Here is a 22,578-nt window from a genome sequence, read left to right as displayed (position 1 = left end):
TCTTGCTGTGATCCCAGCAGATCACACTCCTGAACAGATGGAACTCACTGGGTTAGTTGCCCAGGACTGGGCCAGGGGAACTTAGAGATCTTTGGGGACAGGCTCAGTTCTTCAACCCCCCCAGACACCTGGCCTTTGTAAAATTCTCTCATTTCTGCTTCTCAGATCACAGAAGAGGTGAACACAGAAACTCATCCTGCTCGGGGCTTCCTGCGTGATGGCCCACTCAGGGAATTCCCCAGGCCTCCCTGCTGCAGGGGAGTGCATTCAGGGGCACGTCCCCCACGGCTCCCACCCAGACGCACCGGCTCCTTTCCTGGCCCGGAAGCAGCTCTTTGCCCCCCTCTGGGCTTGGCATCTGGACTCCGGACAAGAGAAGGACCACCAGACTGAGACCCAGTGGGGCTCCTCAGCATTCCGTCCCTTCCCCCTTCCCTGTTCTCCGATCTCTGCTCAGGGAAATCAATAGCCTAATGTTCAAATAAAATTCTGTCAGACACCAAGGACCAGGATCAGTGCCAGGGGTGTTTAAAAGACTCTTGACTTCAAGAAGCGTTCAGGCCAGCGGCAGGGGCTGTTCTAGGTAGAATCCATCCCCTGGGTCTCTGTTTGTCCTGCTGCCGGGGAAAGGGGCCTCCTACCCTCTCACAACCAGGAGCAGCGCAGACTGTGTAAATGACCACATCATACGTAAATCCTCTAGCAACCAACTGGCAGCAAATGGTTTGCCTGCCCCAGCACTTGGCACCGGGCACTGCACAAAGCGAGCCTGCTGTGGATGTGTCATGACCGCAGGGAGGGGGGGGAGAGAGTGGCAGAGAAGGAGGAATACCTCAGGTGGCGAGTGTCCGGGATGGCCCGGTTGCTGGCGATCCGCTCGCTCTCCCGCTGGTTGAAAGCGTACAGCTTATAGGGGTCGTCCCCCACGCGCCACTTTTTGGCATTCAGATACCGCCGCTCATCGAACTGGTCCCACAGGTCGTCCCAGTCAGCATCCAAGATCTGCGTGACATGAACGGGAAGTCTGTGAGAATGGCTCCCGGCCCTCTACCAGCCCCTCCGTCTGTCGGTCAGTGCCCGACTGCGGGGACCAGGCTTGTTCTGTCTGGGAAGGGTTAGCTCAAAGATGAGGCCAGGGGTAGGACGTTGATAAAACTCTCAGCAACAAAATAAACAGAACGACCATAGGGCGGCCACCGTTTTCTGAGCACTATACAGCAGGTGCTGTGCCAGGACTGTCACTCGCGTGGCCTCGTGTATTTCTCACAGAGGTTCTATGAGATGGAAACTGCTCACATTCCCGTTATGCGGGAAAGGAAACAGCCTCCCCTGGCTAAGGGTCTTGCTCAACATCCCACACTTAGGAAATGAACTTCAGCATCCGGACTCCAGAGACCACCTCTCCATGGCCATTTGAGAACACACGACTGAAACTGCTGGCACCGTAGATGGCACATAGTAGGTACACAATGACTGTCAGCCCCGTAGGAAGGCAGTGACGACAAGTAGACAATCCATGTAAACTGGTGTGCTACTGCCCTGGTTGGTGTAGTTCAGTGGTTAGAATGTCAGCCCATACACAAAGGGGAATCAAGCAGCTGATCTCAGGTCAAGGGCACGTACCTAGGTTACAGGTTAGATTCCCTGGTCCCAGTTGGGGCTCATGTAGGAGGCAACCAATCAACGTGTCTCATGTTGATATTTCTCTCTCTTTATCTCTCTCTCTCTCTCTCTCTCTCTCTCTCTCTCTCTCTCTTTCTTCCTTTCTCTCTCTCTTTTCCTCTCTCCCTCCTTTCCACTTTCTCTAAAAAGTAATGGAAAAAATACCCTTGGGTGAGGATTAAGAATAATAAATAAATAAATAATAATAGAATTGTGTGCTATCCACTGGACAGGCATCCTATGTGTTCCTTTCTTCCTCCAACCTAGGAATCTGTGATTATTTATTTTTTTTGGTTAATCCTCACCGGAAGACATTTTTTCTATTGATTTTTAGAGAGCATGAAAGGGAACAAGGAATGGAGGAAGAGAAGGTGAAGGAGGAGGAGAAGGAAAGAGAGAAAGAGAAAGAGAGAAACATCAGTACTAGTGGATTTTAAAAGGAGAGAGACACATCAATTGATTGCCTCCCACGTGCACCCCGACTGGGGCCAGAGATCGAACCTGCAAACCAGGTATGTGCCCTTGACTGGGAATTGAACCCATGACCCTTCAGTGCACGGCCCGATGTTCTAACCATTGAGAAACACTGGCCAGGGCTGTGATTATTTTTGAGAAGCACTGATGGGGGAGCAAGTCATAACCCTCACCATATGGGAGGCAGCACTTTAGAAGGTGGAAGGTGGTTCCCTTATTCATGATCTCATTTCATTCTCCCCCAAACCCTCCGCACTGAGTGGGGAATCAAGGTTTCCGCAAAGGTGACCGGCTTGTCTGAGGTCGCCCAGGTGGAGAGTGGCAGAGCCCACAGCAGAACTCATTCTCTCGTGCCCTCCAGAGCATTTGCATGGCGGAGGAGGAGAGGACATTTCCACCCGGGGAGGCCTCCCTGCCTCATCTGCCCCACCCACACCAGCCTCACAGCCAACAGAGCCTTCTGTAAAGCCAGCAGGAGTGCGGGCTGCAGGGCCTTTCTGGCAGCTGCACGCTTCCCTTGTCCACCACTAGCTCTGTCACCCCGAGGTGACAGCCAGTCGGTATCCAACCAAGCTCAGACCTTTTAGGCGCACCAAAGTCAAAAGAACACGGAGTCTCTGGGAAGAACCTATTGACGAGGTCTGACCTGGAATCCAGCGGGGAGAGGGGAGGGGAATGGGGAGAGGGGGCTGGCTTCGTACCTAGGATGAGATGCTCATTCCAGCGCTACAGAGCCTAGTGGCTGTGCAAGTATCCAAAGCTGCCCAGGCACCACCCATCTCATCACGGACCAGCATGCCCTTCTTCACTGGGGAACCTGACGGAGGCCCAGAGCAGGTGCTCAGACAGCAGTGCAGGCGCCTGGCCCTCGCATGGCAGGTAAGGGGCCGCTTGCCAGTGCGCCCATGTACCTCGGGCGCCACTCGATCTTATCTGGTAATTGATCTCCATTTCTCTCGTTATCTCCTTTGCAAACAGCATTCTCCTGCTAATAGCACAAAATGAAGCTTTAGAAAGTAGTGATTTTTATCCAATAATTGAATTTACTAATGTCCTGTGATACTGTTGCAAAAGAGGGGGACGTTGGAGGGGTGTGCTGTGCAATGCCGCAGCCTGACAGCTGTCACCTGTGCTTGGAACTTCACCGCGGGGCGTCCCGACCCCCCAGTTTCCAGGCAAGGACCATAGGGTCCGGATCCGCTTCCTGCTGGCTCATGTCCGATTTGATTCCTTGCAATTCGCTAATATGCTGCAAGGCCCCACAGCACTCTGCTCCGAGGGGGCGCCTCTAACAGGCATGAGAGAAATGGGAGGGCTTCCTGGAAGAAGTGTCAAGTGAGCTAAAGCTGGAGGGCTGGGCAGAAATGTTACTCTGTGTAAGAGGAGATGGGGAGGGAAATACGTGTGCAGTGAAGGTCCAGATACAAGGCAGAGAGGCCTGGAGAAGGAAGATCTGCTCAGGGAATGGCAGCTCAGGAATGGGAGGCCAGAGTGGGACGGCAAAGAGCAGGCGTGAAAGAAAGCTCCGGAACGCAGTGGGACTTGTCTGAAGCAGGTCAGTGGACAGTGTCTCCGGCCACATGCGGGATGGAGTGGGGGGCAAGGGAGCTCCTGCAGGAGGCCAACTGGGAGGTGACCGCAGTAAACTTCACTGGTGGGAAGGGCAGCCTGAACGGAGGCCCTGCTGGGGCCCAGATGGATGGGTCCAGTGTCAGCGAGAGAAGCAGGTGGAGCGGGCAGGCAGCCAGCCTCTTGGCCTCGTCCCCTATTCTCTGTTCCCACTAGACCAGGCCCAGCGCCAAGAGGGCACAAGACTGGTGACCTGCTCAGCCTGGCAATCATAAGCCTCCTTAGCAGAATCTGCCTCCTGGGAGATGCTGCCATGAGAACTCAGTGGGGTTCTGGCCCCTGGAGAGCCTGGAGCCAGAGCCATAGCCAAGCTGGCCAGAGAGATGGCCTGAGCAGTCAGGACTAAGCTGTCCTTGGCGGGGGGAAGGGAGGGAGCTGCTCCCTCACATGGTCACCTGTACAGAGCTGGGCCACACTCTTCTGCTCTGAGATCCACGGGGGGGAACGCCCTGCAGGGAGAGAGAGCTTCCTATCACAAATACCTGGACATATTAAATAATGGTGAACCTGTGTGTAAAATTAAACCACTACCACTCGAGTGGCAATTTGTTTTTGTTTTGTTTTTTTTAAATATATTTTTATCGATTTCAGAGAAAAGGGAGAGGGAGAAACATCAAAGATGAGGGAAAATCATTGATCGGCTGCCTCCAGCATGCCCCACATGGGGGACTGAACCCACCACTCGGGCATATGCCCTCACTGGGAATCGAACCTTCTAGTTCATAGGCTGATGCTCAACCACTGAGCCACGCCGGCCAGCCAGCAATTTCTGTTTCACAAAGCAGCCTGCACAACTGTCACCGAGTCCGCACACAAGCCCATTGGTACAGGGAGGGGTCGGCTTACAGAAAAGTCTGGTGGCTTGCCCAAGCTTGACAGCTAGTTAGTGAAGGGCCAGCTGATGGAATCCTTCCCAGAGCATCCCAGGGCCACGGTCTGCTCTGTCTTCTCACGGACAGAGATGAGGGGCATCTTCTCTGCTGAGGGTGAGTGGGCAGAGAACCCCCCATGAGGGTCAGTTGGGGGCATGCCCACAGGAAAGGTCAGCCACCCTTTTCCTGCTTGCCCCAGCATAGACTTGCTGCGGGCCTCCTGGGATTGTGGGAGGGTCACTGACTCCCCAGGTACTTCCAGTACAGTGTGGGGTTGGCTACCAAGCTCCACAATTCAAGGCCCCAGGACCAGCATCTGAGGGTCCAGAGAGAGCGCAGTACATCGCACCCACTTGCTTCCTGTCTCATGTGACCATCCAGGAAAGCAACTGAACGGCCCTTACCCCTTCACACACCTTCCCGGTGCAAGGAGCGATCCTCCTCCGGGACATGAGCACACACTCCAGGCACCCCCATGGCACCGTGCCCACTCCTGGGTGGCCCTCACCACCACCCATGCCCCTGAGCAAGCCCCTACTTAGCTTTCTAACCATAATTTATTCATTCTAGGGGTGGGGATGCCAGATGCTAAGTACGGTGCCACAAGTGGAAAACAGCCCTTTAAACAGAAAATATCTGATTAAGTCAGCCAAACCCCTGGCCAAGATCGCAGCTTACACAACGTGGCTCCGAAAACGAAAGCTCAAAAGCACATCTGTTAAGTTGCTTCATTTCTCTGCTCCCACCATGCTTCCAAGAGAAATCTCGACTTCCTTTTCCTGGCCTATTTTCTCTCACTCTGGTTTCAAGCTGATATTTGGCTCAGAAACCATGGTTGTAAGGCTTCCCTTCTGTTCGGTTTTGAAGTGCCTCGGTTTCCCACTTCTTCCATTCCCTCCCCTCCCCCCTATCCCAAGCTGGGTTCTACCAGTTCTCCTGTATTGTCCTAATTTTCTCCCTTTACATCTTTAAAACAAGAACACCTCTATCTATTCATAAGGCTTCGATCCTACACTGAACTGTGCAGATCCTGAATAAAAACTTCTCAAACCTGCCCAATAATAAGACAGCTCACACCTCGGGGTTCCTATCATGTGTCATCAATATTTACATTTAATCCCACAATCATAGATGTCGAAAGCATTGTCCCCATTTTATAAACGGGGGAAACTGAGGCACAGAGAGATGGAGTCACTTGCCCCGTGTCACCGAGGAAGCGCGTGCTGGAGCTGGGATTTGAACTCGGGCAGCCTGGCTTCAGCTCCCGTGCTCTCAGCCACGAGGTGGCACCGCCTGTCACAGCCTCACTACCACTTTCTTGGGTCATCTTCAAAGATGATCTATGGGTCTTCCGTCATCTTTCTCAGCCAAGTTCTCTCTTTGCTCAGGATCTTCCTCCCTCAAAGGGTATCTGTACCCCTTTCACCATCACCCCCACATTCAAGGAAAGAAAAGTCTGTAGTCACAGGCTTGCAAGAAGGAGGGAATGTGCTAGGCCAGTGGTGGGCAAACTGCGACTCGCTAGCCACATGCGGCTCTTTGGCCCCTTGAGTCTTTAGCAAAGGCCAGCTTAGGAGCACCCTAATTAAGTTAATAACAATGTACCTACCTATATAGTTTGAGTTTAAAAAATGTGGCTCTCAAAAGACATTTCAATCGTTGTACTGCTGATATTTGGCTCTGTTGACTATTGAGTTTGCTGACCACTGTGCTAGGCTAACACAGGGAGTAGGTCACCAGTGAACAAAATATGATGTGCCCGACTGGCATGGCTCAGTGGTTGAGTGTCAACCTATGAACTAGGAGGTCACTGTTCCATTCTTGGTCAGGGCACATGCCAGGTTGGGGGCCGATCCCCAGTGGGAAGTGTGCAGGAGGCAGCTGATCAATGATTCTCTCTCATCATTGATGTTTCTCTCTCTCTCACCCTCTCCCATCTCTCTGAAATCAATAAGAAATATTTTTGTAAAAAGAAGAAATATGACATATTTTTTAAAGATGATATAATTAAACTATCCACTGAGTGTTTGAAACCCCAGCATACCATTCCATTGTCCAGTGGACATCCCTCCTGGGTCCAGCCAGGGACACAGAGGTCCCACGTAGCCCCCTCCAAGCTTCAAAGGACTGCAGCTTCTAGAAGTTTCCTTCTGCTATTGAACCGGAATCTGTCTCCTGGCAATCTCTCCCTTTGGGGCCCGGTTTAATCCGCAATGCTATTTGATACAAGTCTAATCTTTCTCATACCTTTCAAGCATTTAGTGGCAGTTACTGTGTCTCCTGGGCTTCCACCAGCTGACACTTACAATTTGGGGAAGAGGGGGAATGATACAGAAAGATGGAAAAGCACACCAAATGGTCAAGGAGAACTAGGTCAACTGAAGTCAGATGGGGTCCATCAAGGAACTGAGATACCCCGCAAAGCCTTCCACTCAGTGGTCTGACCAGGGAGACCTAGCTCACGTCATGATGGAGTCCAACTTGGATATCCAGGTTCCTAAACAGAAGCTGTTGTGTAGAAATGCTGGGCCGTGATGATGCCTGCCATTTTACTTTATTCATGTTCCCATGACCATGTATCCCCTCTGTGCTCTCCTCCATCTCCCTCCTCCCCCTGCTGCCATTTATTGGGCACTCAAAATCCACTTCCCTTGTTAGGGAAGCTGTGAGTGAGAATCTCTCATTATCATAAGCTTAACATGCAACAGAAAATTGTATTCCCATGTCCACGTGAGGAAACTGAGGCACAGGAGGGTATGTGATTTTGCCGAAGTTCGCGCCACTGAGAGGCGTCTGTCTCACAGCCCACAGAGCCCGTTTCTAAGGCAGCTGTGTGGCCCTGGAGTTCTCACCCACGTGTGCCCACAGCCTCTGGGTCCCCCAAACCTCTCCAGTGCCCCTGCTCCTCGCCCACTGGGCTTCCGCTTCTAGCACCATGCAGACCAGATAGACCAGGGAACTCACGCTACTCATGCTAAACTACAACTAGACTCTGCATTAATGACAACAAACGTGTTTGCAAATACACTGCTGGGTTTTCTAGAAGGAAGGTCTTCATGGTGAGAGGAGGGATGAAGCTGGGGGAGAACACAGGGTGTGGAAATCAGGGCTATGATGCTAAGTAAAGAAAGGTGAGGCTGCCCGGAGGGGAAAGGCCACTGAGAAAGTAAACTGCCCCAAAAGGTGGCAAATCTGAACCAGAGTCTTTCATGATTGAGTCCAAGCAAGGGATGAAAATATCCCAGGTCAATTGATTCCAGTGCTCCCAGCAGAAGCGAATGCAAATCCCATCTGGAGAAAAGCAGCTCCAATCCAGGCTCCCAGGATTTCTACAAAGCTCACCAAGTGATGAAGCCCAATCGAAAGTATTGATCAGACATAAGAGGAAATAAGTCACTGTAAGAGGGAGTCAGAGGAAACCATAAACAATGTCTCCTAAGGACATCAAATAGAGATACAAAATAAAGCATAACTGTAGATAAAATGGTTAAAATAGGAGACAGAAAAATAGCAAAGAACAAAAATTCTCTGAAAAACAACCAGTATAACTTTTAGAAATTAAGTCTCATAAAGATGGAAGTTCAATACCAAACCAGCCAAAGGGAAATGTGTATAATCTGAAAAAGTTTTTATGGAAATAGCTCCTTTGTACGTATTACCCCTATGAAGGAGGTGGGCCCGTTATATTGTTCCCATTTTACAGATATGAAAACGGAGGCTCAAGGAGCTTGCACAAAACCACATAGATAGTTAACTCCTGGGACTCTAACCCAGGATTGTTGTCTTCAAAGCTGATGTTCCTTCCACATCTCCAGATGGTTCACTCATCCACAGGATCGTTTTTCCCCCCACTGGGCAGTCAGGGGAATGTCAAAGTATATCTGCTCACTCCTATGCTGTTCTATTGTCCCCCTAGCTGATCTCATTTTTCCGAAGGCCAGTTAAAGGGAAGAGGACAGCCTGTCCACTGCTCTGTAAGTCCTCCCTACAGTGCATGGTCTGGGACAGTGGTCGTCAAACCGTGGCTCGCGAGCCACATGCGGCTCTTTGGCCCCTTGAGTGTTCTACCGCTACTTCTTCAAAATAGACTCGCCCAGGCCAAAAACTGAGTTCTGTGCATGACCACGAAATTTCAATCACACTGTACGTGTGTGCCCACCTGTGGTATTTTGTGGAAGAGCCACACTCAAGGGGCCAAAGAGCTGCATGTGGCTCTCGAGCCGCGGTTTGCCGACCACTGGTCTGGGTAAAGCATGGCCGCTGCTAACAGGCACCCCCCAGGGTGCAAGACAAACTCAAACACAGAAGGAGGGGCAAGCCAGCCAGCGGCTCACCTGAGCCATGACAAAGAGGAGAGCTGGAAAATCCTTTTTCCTTCATCTGGGGACGGCACATCAATTACAGATTATTAGATAAGATCTTCATTGTAATATTTCCGCCATGTATTATCACCTCATCCTCTCACTGCAATTCTGTCTGGGGAGTTATTTAAATGATGTGCAGAAATCTAAATTTAATTTATTATGATCTAACTCACTTTAGAAGCCAAATTACCCTGCAAGGGAGAAGGATCAAGTCAATATCCCACTTGGCTTTCTATTTATCTTCGGCGGGGTTTTCTTCCTCTTTAGCATTCATTTTTATCTCGGGTGCTGCTAATACATTTAAATTTTCCTCAGAATTAGGCAATTGCTTCTTCAATGCTGCAGTTTAATGGTGAGTATTAATTATATGAAAGCCGCTCCTTAAAGAGTAGGACGGATGAAATGGACATATAATGGAGGGGGAAAGGGCCATTCCTTAGACCCAATGAGGTGGCGTGTGATCAGCAGGGCTGAGTTTACTCTTTCTTTCATTTTACCTCCATATGTCTTTTTTCCCCAATTTGCTTCTCACTCTGACCACCCCCCCTCAAAAGCCAGGTGCCTGGATAATACTGGGAGCTGATCGCTGTGGCCTCTCTGAGCAACACCGAGGCTAGAGCCTTCTAGAATGCTGGCTTCTTCTCCATCGGCTTCAGACTCATTTAGTCTTTTTAAAAATATATATATTTTATTGATTTTTCTACAGAGAGAAAGGGAGAAGGATAGAGAGTCAGAAACATCGATGAGAGAAAAACATTGATCAGCTGCCTCCTGCACACACACCCCCCCCCCCCCCCACTGGGGATGTGCCCACAACCAAGGTACATGCACTTGACTAGAAGTGAACCCGGGATCCCTGAGTCCTCAGGCTGATGCTCCATCCACTGAGCCAAACCGGTCAGGGCTCATTTAGTCTTTGACAACAGGAGCCGCCACCGCCTGGCGCTCTCCTCCCCACCACTGGCCCGATACACTCGCTCACCACCTATATCCCAATCGCAGGCCACGTGCAAACACAGCTTTGGGGGGTGCCTCATGCTTTCTGGAGGAAGAGACGTTCTGGTGATTATAATTGCCCGGAAACTCCAACTGCAAAATATAATGTGACTAACCGAATGGACAGAAGCCCAACTTTCGTTTCTGGAATAGAAATAAAGAAACTCGCACCACTTGGACCCTATACGCAGATTAATTTGCTCACTAATTAGCACTGGGGGAGGGGGTGCCAGGGAAGTGTAAGTCAGCGTGCCTGGGAAGACAGCTGGCTCCCCTGCACAGGCCAGGTGTGTGGTGAGTACGAATGCTGATGTGTCTGCTCCCTTCCGACCCGACGCCCTATAAATCCCACCACCACCAGCAAAGCCCAGAGCTCCTTTATGGGGATAAAGGCGTCTGCAGTCTCCTGTCACTCCCAGGGCTGGTGAGCATGAGGACTGAGAGAGCTGGCCCCACCCACACCATCTGCTTCCACACCCGCTTCTCTGTGTAAAAGACTGGAGCTGATCACTGGCCCCCCAAGAAGCCTCTGTCCCCCCAGCTCTAGAACCCAGGGAACAGGAGATCAAGGAGGGAGGGAGCCAGGAATGCACATGGGGCCCAGGAGAAGGAGGGTTTGGTGGCACAGGAGGGTGGGCTGCCTGCCCTGGAGGACAGCATGCACTGAGAGGTAGGACCAAAGAGAGGGCTTGGACTCCGGGAAAGAAGAACCAGAAGAGGGGGAAGTGGGCTCAGGAGGGGAGGCTCACACTGGACAGAGCTGAAGGCTGAACCACGCTGTGTCTGGTGTGGATGGCTGAGCTGGCTGGGGTGCAGGGCCACCTCACCCGACGGAGGGCGGGTCTCTAAGGGTGATGGATGGTGTGGCACTTCCCAGGGCCGGGGTGTAAGAGAAAGGGAGGACAGCTCCTCCTGGGTTGGCCCAACAATATGGCCAAAGTGGCCTCCAGCAGGGCAGAGATGGGATCTGGTAGTAGAGGCTCACCCCACAGGAAGCCACTTCTAGAAAGAGAAGAAAACTAAAAAGAAGATTTTGATTTCTCAGCAACAGAAGCGGGCTCCCTCAAAAATCCATCTCCTCTCTCCAACTTCGCCTGCATCGGGCCAGGAGATAGCTTCAGGCATCATCAGAAAGCTCATTGGCCTCAGGAATAGCGATGGAGGCAAGCAGTGTTCAAGGGGCCCTACCGAACCAAGATCCCCAGTAGGGGTCACAAACGGACACACCTTCAGTGTCACTGAGAAGCCAAATGTCAGCGAGGACCACCTCTGCCCAAGAACCGCCCCTTACGCTGCTTGAAGCCTCCCATTGGGTGGAATAAAATATGCACCTGGGCTGGATTTGGCCTGGAGGCCACCAAATTGCCTTTTCCTTCCACTCGGTTCCCCAGGGACAGTAATGGATTAAAAGGAGAAGGGTAAGAGAGACAACGGAGGGGGAAATAAAACCAAAGGACAAATGCTCATCCTATGAGACTTCTTTTCTACTTCCAAGGGGCTCCTTATATAATACATTTCAAGCCGATTTCACCTGGAGGAAAGACATGAGGGGCGGCAGGGGGCGCAGCTGGGCGGGAAAGGGGAAGTACACACACTAGGATGGATGGCCCTGACATTCTTCTCCAAAGTCCCATGGAGGCCGGAGGCCATGAGAGAACTGGAGACTGGAAAGCCAGTCTCCGAGCCTGGCTCTGCTCCCCACGTCCTTTCAACCTCTCACGGCCGCTTTCGTCCTCCCTCCGTCCCGAGAACAATACTAATCTCCACCCCCACGCAATTTTGCAGAACGAGATCTCAGAAACGAGATAAGACGTGAAAAATTGCTTGGCACAACAGAATGCGCGTGCACCATATGATTATCGTCAACATTGCCTCGGCCACCGTTATGTCTTCTGGGGGACTGAATGCTAATGGGGAGAAAATGCCGTTTGCAGCCAGCCAATTTATGTTTCGCTTCTTCCTCGCCGGGGGCGGCCATGGGGTCTCTGACAGCGTCCACGGGGGACTGGATCCATCGCCTGCTGTCCGGCTGTGATGAAAGCGATGGTCATTATGAACGCCGATGCTTCCTGGGACTCAGCAGGTCTTTTCGATCCGTCTCAAGCAGTCTGAGCACAGTGACATGCCAATGATAGGACTGGGAAACTGCTTTACGAAGCATAATGCCGAAGATGATCACGATGTTAGAAGGCTGGAAATTGAGCTTCGCGTGGTCCCCGTGTTAACCCCTTTTTATGCAGGTGGAGGCGGGGCAGAAGCTGGGGTGGGCAATGAAGCAGAGAGATGAGACCTGGGGATCTTAGACGTGGGGTCAGAAGCCTGAACCTGCTTGGGACCCCAAGCCTCTCCCACCTGGCCAAGGAGCCTGAACGTCCGTCAGGTCTCCCTGCTCAGCTACTGGCCCCTTCTCCTCCCCTGACATCATCTCAGAGGGTCCTCTCCAGGCCGCCTGGGGCTTGGCTTCTGGGGGCTAGCATGGCCAGTCCTGCAGCTACGCTCACAAGGAATGTGTTCAGCAAGGTTTGCAGCTTGTCCACCTCTCCCCTGGGTGTTGCCACTCAGGCAAAGGTGACCGTGGAGAAATCAAGGTGGAGGGAGCTGTGGAAAGCCAAGGGAAGGACAGACTAGAACGGGTGATCAGACTAGAACTGGACACAGCTCAGAACAACAAGCACAACTAACAGTTTTGCAGAGTTCACTCTGTGCCAGGCTCTGTCCTAACCATGTCACTCACTGAACACGGAGGACACACCTGAAGCAGGCACTATGATGAACCCTGCTTTACTGAAGGGGAGCCTGAGGTTTGAGGAGCTAAAGGGACTCTCGGCCAAGTTCACACAACTAGTGGGTGGAGGTGCTGGGATTAAACCCAGGCAGGTGGGCTCTGTCACATTCTTAACTGGAACCCACATGGCAAAGGGTCATTGGTGAAATGAGACTTCCAGACTGGCATTGCTGAGAGTAGGAGGAAGGAGAGAAGAGGGAGGAGAGAGGAGAGACGAGGGAGGAGGGAGGAGGAAGGAGAAAAGAGGGAGGAGGAAGGCGGCCAGCCAGAGCTCGGTCTTACACTTTCTGCTGAGGTTAGCCTGGAAGCACCTTCCCTGATCCACACCCCGAGAAGTGCTCAACTGGAACCTGGCTAGGAGAGAGTTTCAGATTCTAGTATCCCCTGAGCCCTGTCGTTCATTCCCCTGAGGTCACATCAGGAAGAAGCCTGGAGCTCTTGAGTTGCCGGTGCGATCTCCCAGACACTGTGTGCAGCCAGGGCCCGGAGCTGAGCGCATTTTCCATCCACTCTATAAATAAGGCGGCATACAGATACCCTCCGGTTCCCTCAAAACTAGGTCAGCTGCTGGATGTGAAGGTGTGGGGTGGGAGCGAGTGACTCTGAAAGGACTTTATCTCTCAGGACTGCATGGGGGCTGCCGGCTGGCTCTTTCATGAAAGGGGCTCTTTCTATGTCAAAAGCAGACCCGCAGTACCGGATGCCATGCCTGCTGATCGGGGTAGGGGCGGGATGCTGGCCTCAGCCACGGGCAAATTAAGCGCTGCAGGGGATACAGCAAGTGGTAAAGACAATTGGCCGAAAAACTGGGAGAAACCCTAGGAGCCTGTCCTAATAGTGACCATCTTTAGAGCACAGCAGGAAACTATTCAAGGGCATCTTGCATGATATTAAAAAAAAAAAAAGGATTTATCACCTTCATAGATAAATCAACAAACAACAAGTGTGGGTGAGCATGTGGAGAAAAGGGAACCCTCGTGCACTGCTGGAGGGCATGCAAACTGGTGCAGCCACTGTGGGAAACAGAATAGTGTTTCCTCAAAAAGTTAAACAATGGAACTGCCTTTTAACCCAGTAATCCCACTCCTAGGAATATATCCTAAGTAGCCAGAAACACCACTCAGAAAGGAAATATGCACCCCTAGGTTCATAGCAGTGTTATTTACAATAGTTAAGATCTGGAAATGACCCAGGTGCCCATCAGTAGATGCGTGGATAAAAAAAAAGCTTCGGTGCATTTGCACCATAGGAATACTACGCAGCAGTACAAACGATGGAACTCCTTCCCGTTGTGACAGCATGGAGGGAGCTGAGAGCATCATGCTAGGTGAAATAAGTCTGTCAGAGAAAGATGGGTACCATATGATCTCACTTCTATGTGGAATCTAATGACGAACAAAGTAAACTGACAAGCACAATGGAATCTGGGGCATGGATACATGGAGCAGACTGATGGCTGTCGGAGGGGGAGGGGATGTTTTCCAACATCCATAGGTTGCTGGAAAAGTTCGGGTACTGCATTTTCTTTGTCATCAGAATGGATGAAAGGAGGTCATCAGCCAGAGAACATCTATGCATCACCCACAGACACAGACAGCAGTGAGGTGATGGCCAGAGGGATGGGAGGCAGGGCTGGGTGGAGGTGGGCAAAGGGGGAGGGAAATGGGGACATCTGTAATAGTTTCTTCTATTATTTCCTGCCTAAGGGCTATGGGTGTTTCCCCCGGCTTCAATAAAAGGGATGGCAGGGCCAGAGCAGTATGTAGTTCTCCCACTAGAGTTGGACTACCGCCTGATCGCACCTCCCGCCCCATATCGCCAAATTAAATTTCTTCTAGTCTCTTTTCATTTGTGTGTGGCCCCTTCTCCAAAACCTGAACACTGAACCGGAACCCTGAACCACATGCGACGTGAAAAGGGATCTCCACAGAAAATAAATAATTAAAAAATAAAAGTCCCCCGGAAAAGGGGTTTATAATGTACCTGCTATGTAAATGAGACCCATGGGGGAGTGCCCCCACCTTAGGAACCACCCATAATTGCTCCCCAAATGACAGGCTTGTCACTGATCACTCTTGTCTAGTCATTAGGCAACTGTGACGTGATGCCTCTTCTATAGGTTAATCCCGAGTTGTCCTAGGCACGCAGGGAGCCAAAGTGATATGTCTCCTGCACGCTAATTCAACTTCTCTCCACAGTGGCCTTCTCTGGGCTGCCTCAGAACGAGACGTACTCTCATTTTCATCACAGCCGGGACTGTACGGGAACCAGATGTGCATTGCAGACATGGGAAAGAGATTATCCCTTCGTCAGAGCTGTTTCGGTTCGCATTTTACTTCCCAGGATCACTCACTACAAGATTCCTCTAAATACCCCATTTTCTTAGTGCACGAAGATTGGGTTCTGATGACAAAGGAAATGCAGTTCCTGAACCTTTACAGAGCGCTATGCTGGGAAAGGGGGTGAACATTATTATTATTCACGTACATTCTCACCTCCACTCACAGCAATGGGGGGCCCCAAGCTCTCTGGCCCAAGATCCCTGGGCAGGACACTCCTCCCGCAATGTGCTGTGCCCTGAGGAAGACCAGGCTTCTTCTTCCCTAAAAGGAAGGAGTCAGAGCCAATGGCATGAATCTACCCTTCAGACTTTTCAACACCATCCTCACCCTTCAGTTGCCCAGGGACCAGATTCTCTCTGACGGTCCTTCCAGCCTCCAGATCGTAGATCTGCCTGGGTGTGGCATCCTCTCGCTTCAGTCCCTAAGTGCTCAGGGCTGGGCTCCCCTGGCCTGGCCGTCTTTGGCCCCATCCAAGAGCCTCTCCTGGTGCATTCAACAATAAGGCTTTCCAGGACTGTCCTGCCCTGAGGCCGTGAGCCAGAGAGCTTGGGGTCCCCCCACTGCTGTGAGCGGGGGTGAGAATGTATGTGAACAATAATGTTCACCCCATTTTCCAGCATAGGTTGCTGGGAAAGTTTGGGTACTGCATTTTCTTTGTCATCAGAATCTAACCTTCATGCACTAAGGAAACGGAGTATTTAGAGAGGAGCAGAGAGGACAGTACCTTTGGTCTGCCTCTGAAGCGAGACCGGGGAAAGAGGCAGCCCAGTGCAAGTGGCGGGAGGGCGCGGTGTGCAGAGAAAGTAGGTCGTTAGTGGTAAAGACTACAATTTCCAAGCGGTGGTTAATGCTTTGTTTATATGGATTTCTCCAAATGTGACATTTTAATGGCACCGTAATTGTGTGATTACAGAGCAGGCAACGCTGCTCAGGGAGGAAAGGCGACAGGGACTCCGGCGGCCTGCTGGGCGAGGCGGCTCCCTGCACGGGCCGCCGAGGGGACTGTCCCCGTCCTGCTCGGGCTGGGATGCCTGTGACACGCATGAGAAGTGGCTCCCCACGGGGCCCAATGACAGACAGGAGACGCTGGTACCCAGGGAAGTTGTACCCAGTCTAACTCTTGGACAAAATCGGTGCCTGGCTGCGGGTGGGGAGAGGAGGAAGTGACAGCCCATCTCAGAGACCTACTCACATGTGTCCTACACTTCTTCATCCACTGATGCCTGAATTCATTCATTCATTCATTCATTCATTCATTCGTTTGTTCACTCAGTGTTCCTGCGTTCTCACTGTGATCTGAGGGAAAGGGCCATCCTCAGGAATAAGAGGACAAATTCAGAAGGAGTGAGTGACGAAGCTAAGGATCCCACACTGATGGGCACCTACTGGCTGCCCAGCACTGAGCTACAAGTTGGCACTTCGCACTGTGCTGTGCACACACCAAGTACTCAATGGAGAGTGGCTATAAGGCTGTTAGTAAGGTGCAGGCAGACACCACCACGTGTCCATGGGGCAGAAGGCGATCTCACAATGAGTCCTTGGAGGGTCCAGGAGATCTGCCTTTTAGTTCTGCCTCTGCCACCACCTGTATCCTTGGGTAAATTATTTCTGGGTCTCTGGCTCCCTGGGTCTCTGGTTCCTTTCCCCACCTATGAAATGCAGGGGTGTACCTAGAGCAGGCGTTCTTAACGATTCTGAGGAAACATGGCCCCATTGTCAATGTGACGGAAGCCATGGCCCGTGTCCCCAGAGAAATGTCTTTGCAGAAATGAGCGTAAATTTCTGCTTACAGTATCAAGGACCCAGGGCCACCCATGAGCCCCAGGAGGCACCTGGCTACCAAGTAGGGTAAACAGGAGTGGCTGCCTCCTGACAAGATGAGCTCACGTGGACAGACCTGTGAGGCAGGAAGAAATCAATGAAGTCCTGCCTCCACTCCCAGCTACCCTTTAGGCGGCCGGAGCCAGTTCCCAGGCTCTGCCGGCCTCTGGTCATCCCACGCTGAGCAAAGTAATAAGGCGTGCTGTGTGGAGGGACCCGATAATTGGTTCCTGCTCTGTGCAGTGCTGGAAAAAGACAGCAATCCTGAGATATATTATCCAGATGGGCAGTCCACGGCCCTGACTGCCATCACGGTGACCCTCAAAATCATCTCCAGAGGCCTCCCAGGAAATATCACTGGGAAGGAAAGCTGCATGCTCTTCAGCTGCAGCCCAGAAGCTGGGGGTCCTTAAAAGGGGCAGCAGTAAAGAAGGGTGGGGGTGTCAGCTGTAGAAATCTCTTTACATCCCCCGCGTGGAAAGGGTTCCAATTCAGGGTTCGAGTTCTGGAGAAGGGCCACACACAAATGAAAAGAGACTTGAAGAAATTCAATTTGGCGATATGGGGGGCCAGGCAGTAGTCCAACTCTAGTGGGAGAACTACTCCCTGCTCTGGCCCTGCCATCCCTTTTATTGAGGCTTTGGGGAAGACATCTTAGGCAACATAAACAGAAATTTACATGTAGCCCTTAGGCAGGAACTAACAGAAACTTACATGGGACAAACAAGGTGGAGGCTGCTTCAGCTGACAATGTCTCAACTAAAGGGTGAGTGGTTAGAGCAATTAAGGTTGTTGACCAGCCTTCCTGGCTTCCTGTCCACATCTCTCTTTTAGTGAAATGGATTTGTTTCCAACAGTCAGTCTCCTTCCGGAACTTCTTATACCCCTTGATGCCCTGGCTCTGACTACAAAAGAGATTTCCTTGGCCCCTTTACAGAGTTGATCAACGGATACACTCTAGGGACTTGAGTCTTTAGATCTGTAGTTAACTTTTCACACTGCTGCTGGAGTGAGCTTATGCAGTTGGATCCCATTAACAGAATAAAGGTCAAGTTCCTTATTGTGGCCTGCAGGTCCTTCGCTGGCCTTCTAGCCTCATCTGGTTCCATCCTGGCCGCCATACACTGGTATCCTCCAAGGGCCACCACCAGCAATGGAAGTAAGTTGAGAAAATCTGGTCCCTGTCATCTAAAAGCGCCCCCTCCTATGTCATGGCACTCACTATAATTGCGTTTATCGAGTCTTCTTCCCTAAATTGCGCATGCCTTAGACTTAGAGATAGGAATGAGGGGTTTCTCTCTAAATGCCAAATGCCGGCATCTCACAGAGAGGCTGGGCGTGCTGATGACGGCTGCTCACAGCCTCAGACCGGCTCTCCCTCTCAATTTCCGCCTGGCCAAGGCTCTCAGGCTGCAGAACAGTCGTCAGAACACAGGACTGCCAGCCCCCACACTGTGCCTTTCGGAAGAGATGAACAAGGTCAGGCAGGCAGGGAAAAGTGTCAAGAATTGACTTGACCTAAACCAGGGTCATTAGGTCAGTCAGGATGAGAAGAAACTGTATGGCAATGATGCAAACATGTCCCTGGGAGTGGTGGGTAGCGCAGTCAGGGGGGACAAAAAAACAACAACAAACAAAAGCAAACAAAGAAATGGAGCAAAGGATGAATGAAATACTAAAATCACCACCACACACACACACACACACACACACACACACACTTAAAACAGTCTCCCTAATCTGGAAGAAAACACACTAAGGAACAGAGGGAAATTGCCCAAATATGCTTCTGTTACAGAACTGCTTCACATAATTAGTAAAATAGAAATTTAATAAAATAGCTAAAATATAAGATTATGAAGCAAAGAAATGAAACAAAGGGTTACATGATTGAGAATCACAAAAACACTTCTGCAGAACCAATAAGTAAACCTAGGCACTGCTGAGCAAGCACAGGAGAAAGCCTAATTAGCAACACGAATGACAGGGTTCCGGTCCTGGTTTGCCACGTGCAGTGGGTCCTTGGACGAGTCACCATGACATCAGAGGAGAAAGGCGTCAATTAGTGCCTGGAGGCGAGAAAAAACATGTAGACACAGCAAAGGTGACCCAACATTACAACACTGGTGAAGCTGAAGCAGATGCACAGGTGGGACACACAAAAAGGAATTCACCTTAAAAAAAAACAAACAAAAAAACCAACAAAACTAAAAGGAATAAAGACCTGAATCTGCACATCAAGAGAGTGTGCATGCTTTCCATGAAGAATGGATACAGGAAAACTGACATGAAGGCATTTCCTGGTATAGGTATTGAACTTGGAAAACCAAGACCAAAAAGCATCAAGCATCCAGGCGGAGCTAATGAGTCACCTCCAAGGAGAAAGGGTTTGCTGACCTCAAACTTTCCCGCAGCAACAACATTCATTGTCAGATGATAATGAGGAAACAGCCCACAGAGGCCCAGTGCAACCCCAGAGCATCCTAACCTGCTGGGCTGCTGTCCAAGTGTGAAAGGCAGGAGAGGGACATTCTCACGGTGGGAGAAGCGGGGATTACTGTGCCCGAGAACGCTTGGAAGGATGGACTAGAGAACACCCAGCCCATGAGGAGAAGGTTGGTCGCGAGAGCCAGGGAATGGAGGCTAAGAACCAACAGAACACTGATTCTACGTACTCAGGGAAGCAAACGACACATCTATGGGAAAGCTCAGAAAATTTACTATTTGTGATTTGGAGCAAGCTACCTAACCTAGCTGAGCCTCAGTTCCCTCACTAGTAAAATGGGGAGATGATTGCATCTCACAGGGCTTAAGGATTAAATGAAAATATCCAATGTAAAAAGCTGTGGCCTGCTTATAGTCAACTGTTTGCTAAGAGGGGACAGGGATCAAAGATGAGGATGAAAATGAGCATGAAAGTGAGCATCCCAAGTGATCCCCGGCAACCTCCTTCCTTCCCTCCAAAGAAAGGCAAGAGGTGCAACCTCCGCTAACGAGAGCGTGGGCCACCAGTTTCCAACCAGGCAGCGAGCACCCCCCTTTCCTCGGGACTGGGGGAAAGGAGCTGAAGACTGAAGGGGAGGAGCAGGGTGGCAGGTGGTGTGGCTCTAGCTTGCTAACCGGAGGACACCTCCTGCTGAGGGCCTGGGGCATCTCTGTAGAAGCAGCCTGGAGGGATGGAGCACCACTGGGAGCACAGCACACGGGTTGGGAAGCTGAGTCCTAGACCTGGCCCTGGCACCCACTCATTGCTCCTAAGTTCTCGGTGTCCGTTCACTCCTCAGAGAAGCAGGAGAGTGGGAGTTCTCTGACTTCCCTGGGTCTGCCCTGGGTGTAGAGTGCCAAGTTCGGAGCTGGTTGTATCCCCGACAGGAAGTCTTCGTGGCCATAATTAATTCCACAAGGAAACCAAAGGAAACGGGGAGAAAGGCACAGGAAACGTGAGATCGAAGTGTAAATTAGCAGGGGAGGGGAGGGGATGAGAAAAGGGAGCAGGAAAGAGCCAAAGCTCTGTAGCCTATGACAGAACCAAGTTCAATGGCCTTCAAGGAGTGTGGGCTCCCTGCCAGTAACAGCTGAGAGTTGCTGCCTACCCCCTGAGCTCACACCCCAAATTCCACTCTGGTAAGAAGTCAACTCCACTTGATAAAAAGGGACCACAGGAGGCACACAAAGTGCATTCATCTGTCTTAGAACTGGTGGGCTTTGAGAAGAAATAGGATATTTGCATAGCTTCAAAGTACATTCCTCCAGGAATTCCAAAGTGGGGGAGGAGAAATGATAATTTTACAATGGAGAAACCTGGGAGGCACCCCCTTAGCCAAGCGATGGGGGTAAACAGCACAATAATAAGACATAGCGCTATCATGTGTCCCCTGAAACGCTGCACTGAAGGCTCCACATCACCTCCAGAGCATTCTTGCCAAAAGCCCATCACCTCATCTGGTCAGGAGGAAAGATCGGACAAGCCCAACAGAGAGCCATTCTACAAAGTCACTGACTAATACTCTTCGAAGTGTCAAGGTCAGGAGAGACAAGGAAAGACAGGGACACTGTCACATTGGAGGAGACCAAGGAGACATAACAACTGAACTGGATCCCAGAGGAGACAAAGGGCAGGCATTAATGGAAAATTTGGTGGAGCTGTAGACTGTGGTTTAGTTAACAGCAGGGCTGGAGTATAGGGTTGTTACAAGGTTACACATGCCATTCCAGGGTGTGCCAAGGGGGCCTGGGAGAGACAGAACGTTCAGGAATGGCCTGACCCCTGGCACCCTAAAGCTGGGACTTCTCCCACGGCCCATAAGACAGGCCAGGAGTGACAGTAGACCCTCTGCAACCCCTCCCACCTCCCTTTCCCCTGCCCACACAAGCATTTCTGAATTCTCCCATCGCAACTGAATGCTCCCATCGCAACTGAATTCTCCCAACTATCACAACTTTGATGACAGTTGAATTTATTGTATGTAATACACACATAACATGGTATCCATTTTTATAACTATTTCATTTCCCCTTCAGAAAACAGGATTTTACTTTTTGATCTGTAGGGGGCCTCAGTTCTTGGACAGACTGATGAAGCAAAGGGTTTAAAAACCAGAATCTTCTGATGCAGGTACTGATTCAGAGATGAAGGAGGAGGAAGCAAAACCCGTTCATGGCGCTCAGAGCGGCCTACTCCGTAGGGAGAGGACCCTGCTTAGCCTCTGTCCCCATGACCTTGCCACCCACGGAGACCACTCGGGGAAGACCTGAGAATTCCAGCTCCTCTCGGCTAAGAATACAGGAATACGCCAGCGCTCCTGCACCGGGCACAGCGGGATGGTTGAGAAAGACGGCAGTTGATGAAATTAAAAGGCAACCAATTTAAAAGAGATTAAGCAGGGAAAGGGGAATTTAATGATCAGCTTTTGCCACTGTGAACTGAGTGAACCCACTGGCACGGAGACTAATGGTTTAATATGTTGTTAAACAAGGGCAAGCCGTCCGTGTGAGTAATAAGGGCATCTGTGGTTATGGCGACAAGGGTAGATTACCCTCCCGCGGGCCCTCGGCCTTGGGGGCCGCGCTCCACTCATTTCCCACGAAGGTCAGGGCCAAGCATTCAGCAGCTTCCCAGCCCCAGGAGGGGCTATTTTCCTGAGAAGAAAGGCAGGCGGGAGACGTGTGAGGGGAAGGGAGAAAGCCCCGGAGAGCCAGCGGCAAGAGGGGGAGACCAGCAGCTCCAGGCTTCCCACGGGCAGGCCTGCCTCTGCCATTGGAAGGAGGCCCCCGGGTGGGGGCTGAGGGAGTACCCGCTCTGAAGGCCTCGAGAGAAACCACTACCACATATTATTCTTTTTTTTTATTTTTATATCTTATTGATTTTTTACAGAGAGGAAAAGAGAGGGATAGAGAGTTAGAAACACTGATGAGAGAGAATCATCAATTAGCTGCCTCTTGCATACCCGCTACTGGGGATGTGCCCGCAACCAAGGTACATGCCCTTGACCGGAATCGAACCTGGGACCTTTCAGTCCACAGGTAGATCGATGCTCTATCCACCGAGCCAAACCGGTTTCGGCTATTATTCATTTTTGCTAAAGAGACTAGAGGCCTCTTTTTGCTTTTTAACATTTGAGGAAGATGACATC

At 51.0% G+C, this 22,578-nt stretch overlaps 1 protein-coding gene across 1 annotated transcript in view; it reads right to left on the bottom strand.

The window, feature by feature from the left end:
* GALNT14 (polypeptide N-acetylgalactosaminyltransferase 14) overlaps positions 1 to 22,578 on the bottom strand; it is a 169,630-nt gene that overhangs the window by 61,112 nt on the left and 85,940 nt on the right. Inside the window, exon 2 of the mRNA XM_084900175.1 lies at positions 833 to 1,002. Coding sequence (XP_084756301.1) covers positions 833 to 1,002 — 170 coding nt within the window. The remainder of the gene's footprint in view (positions 1 to 832; positions 1,003 to 22,578) is intronic.

The sequence above is a fragment of the Pipistrellus hanaki genome, assembly GCF_964339955.1.
Source record: "Pipistrellus hanaki genome assembly, chromosome: 12".
NCBI lineage: Eukaryota > Metazoa > Chordata > Mammalia > Chiroptera > Vespertilionidae > Pipistrellus > Pipistrellus hanaki.
This window is presented reverse-complemented; position numbering and strand designations above follow the sequence as displayed.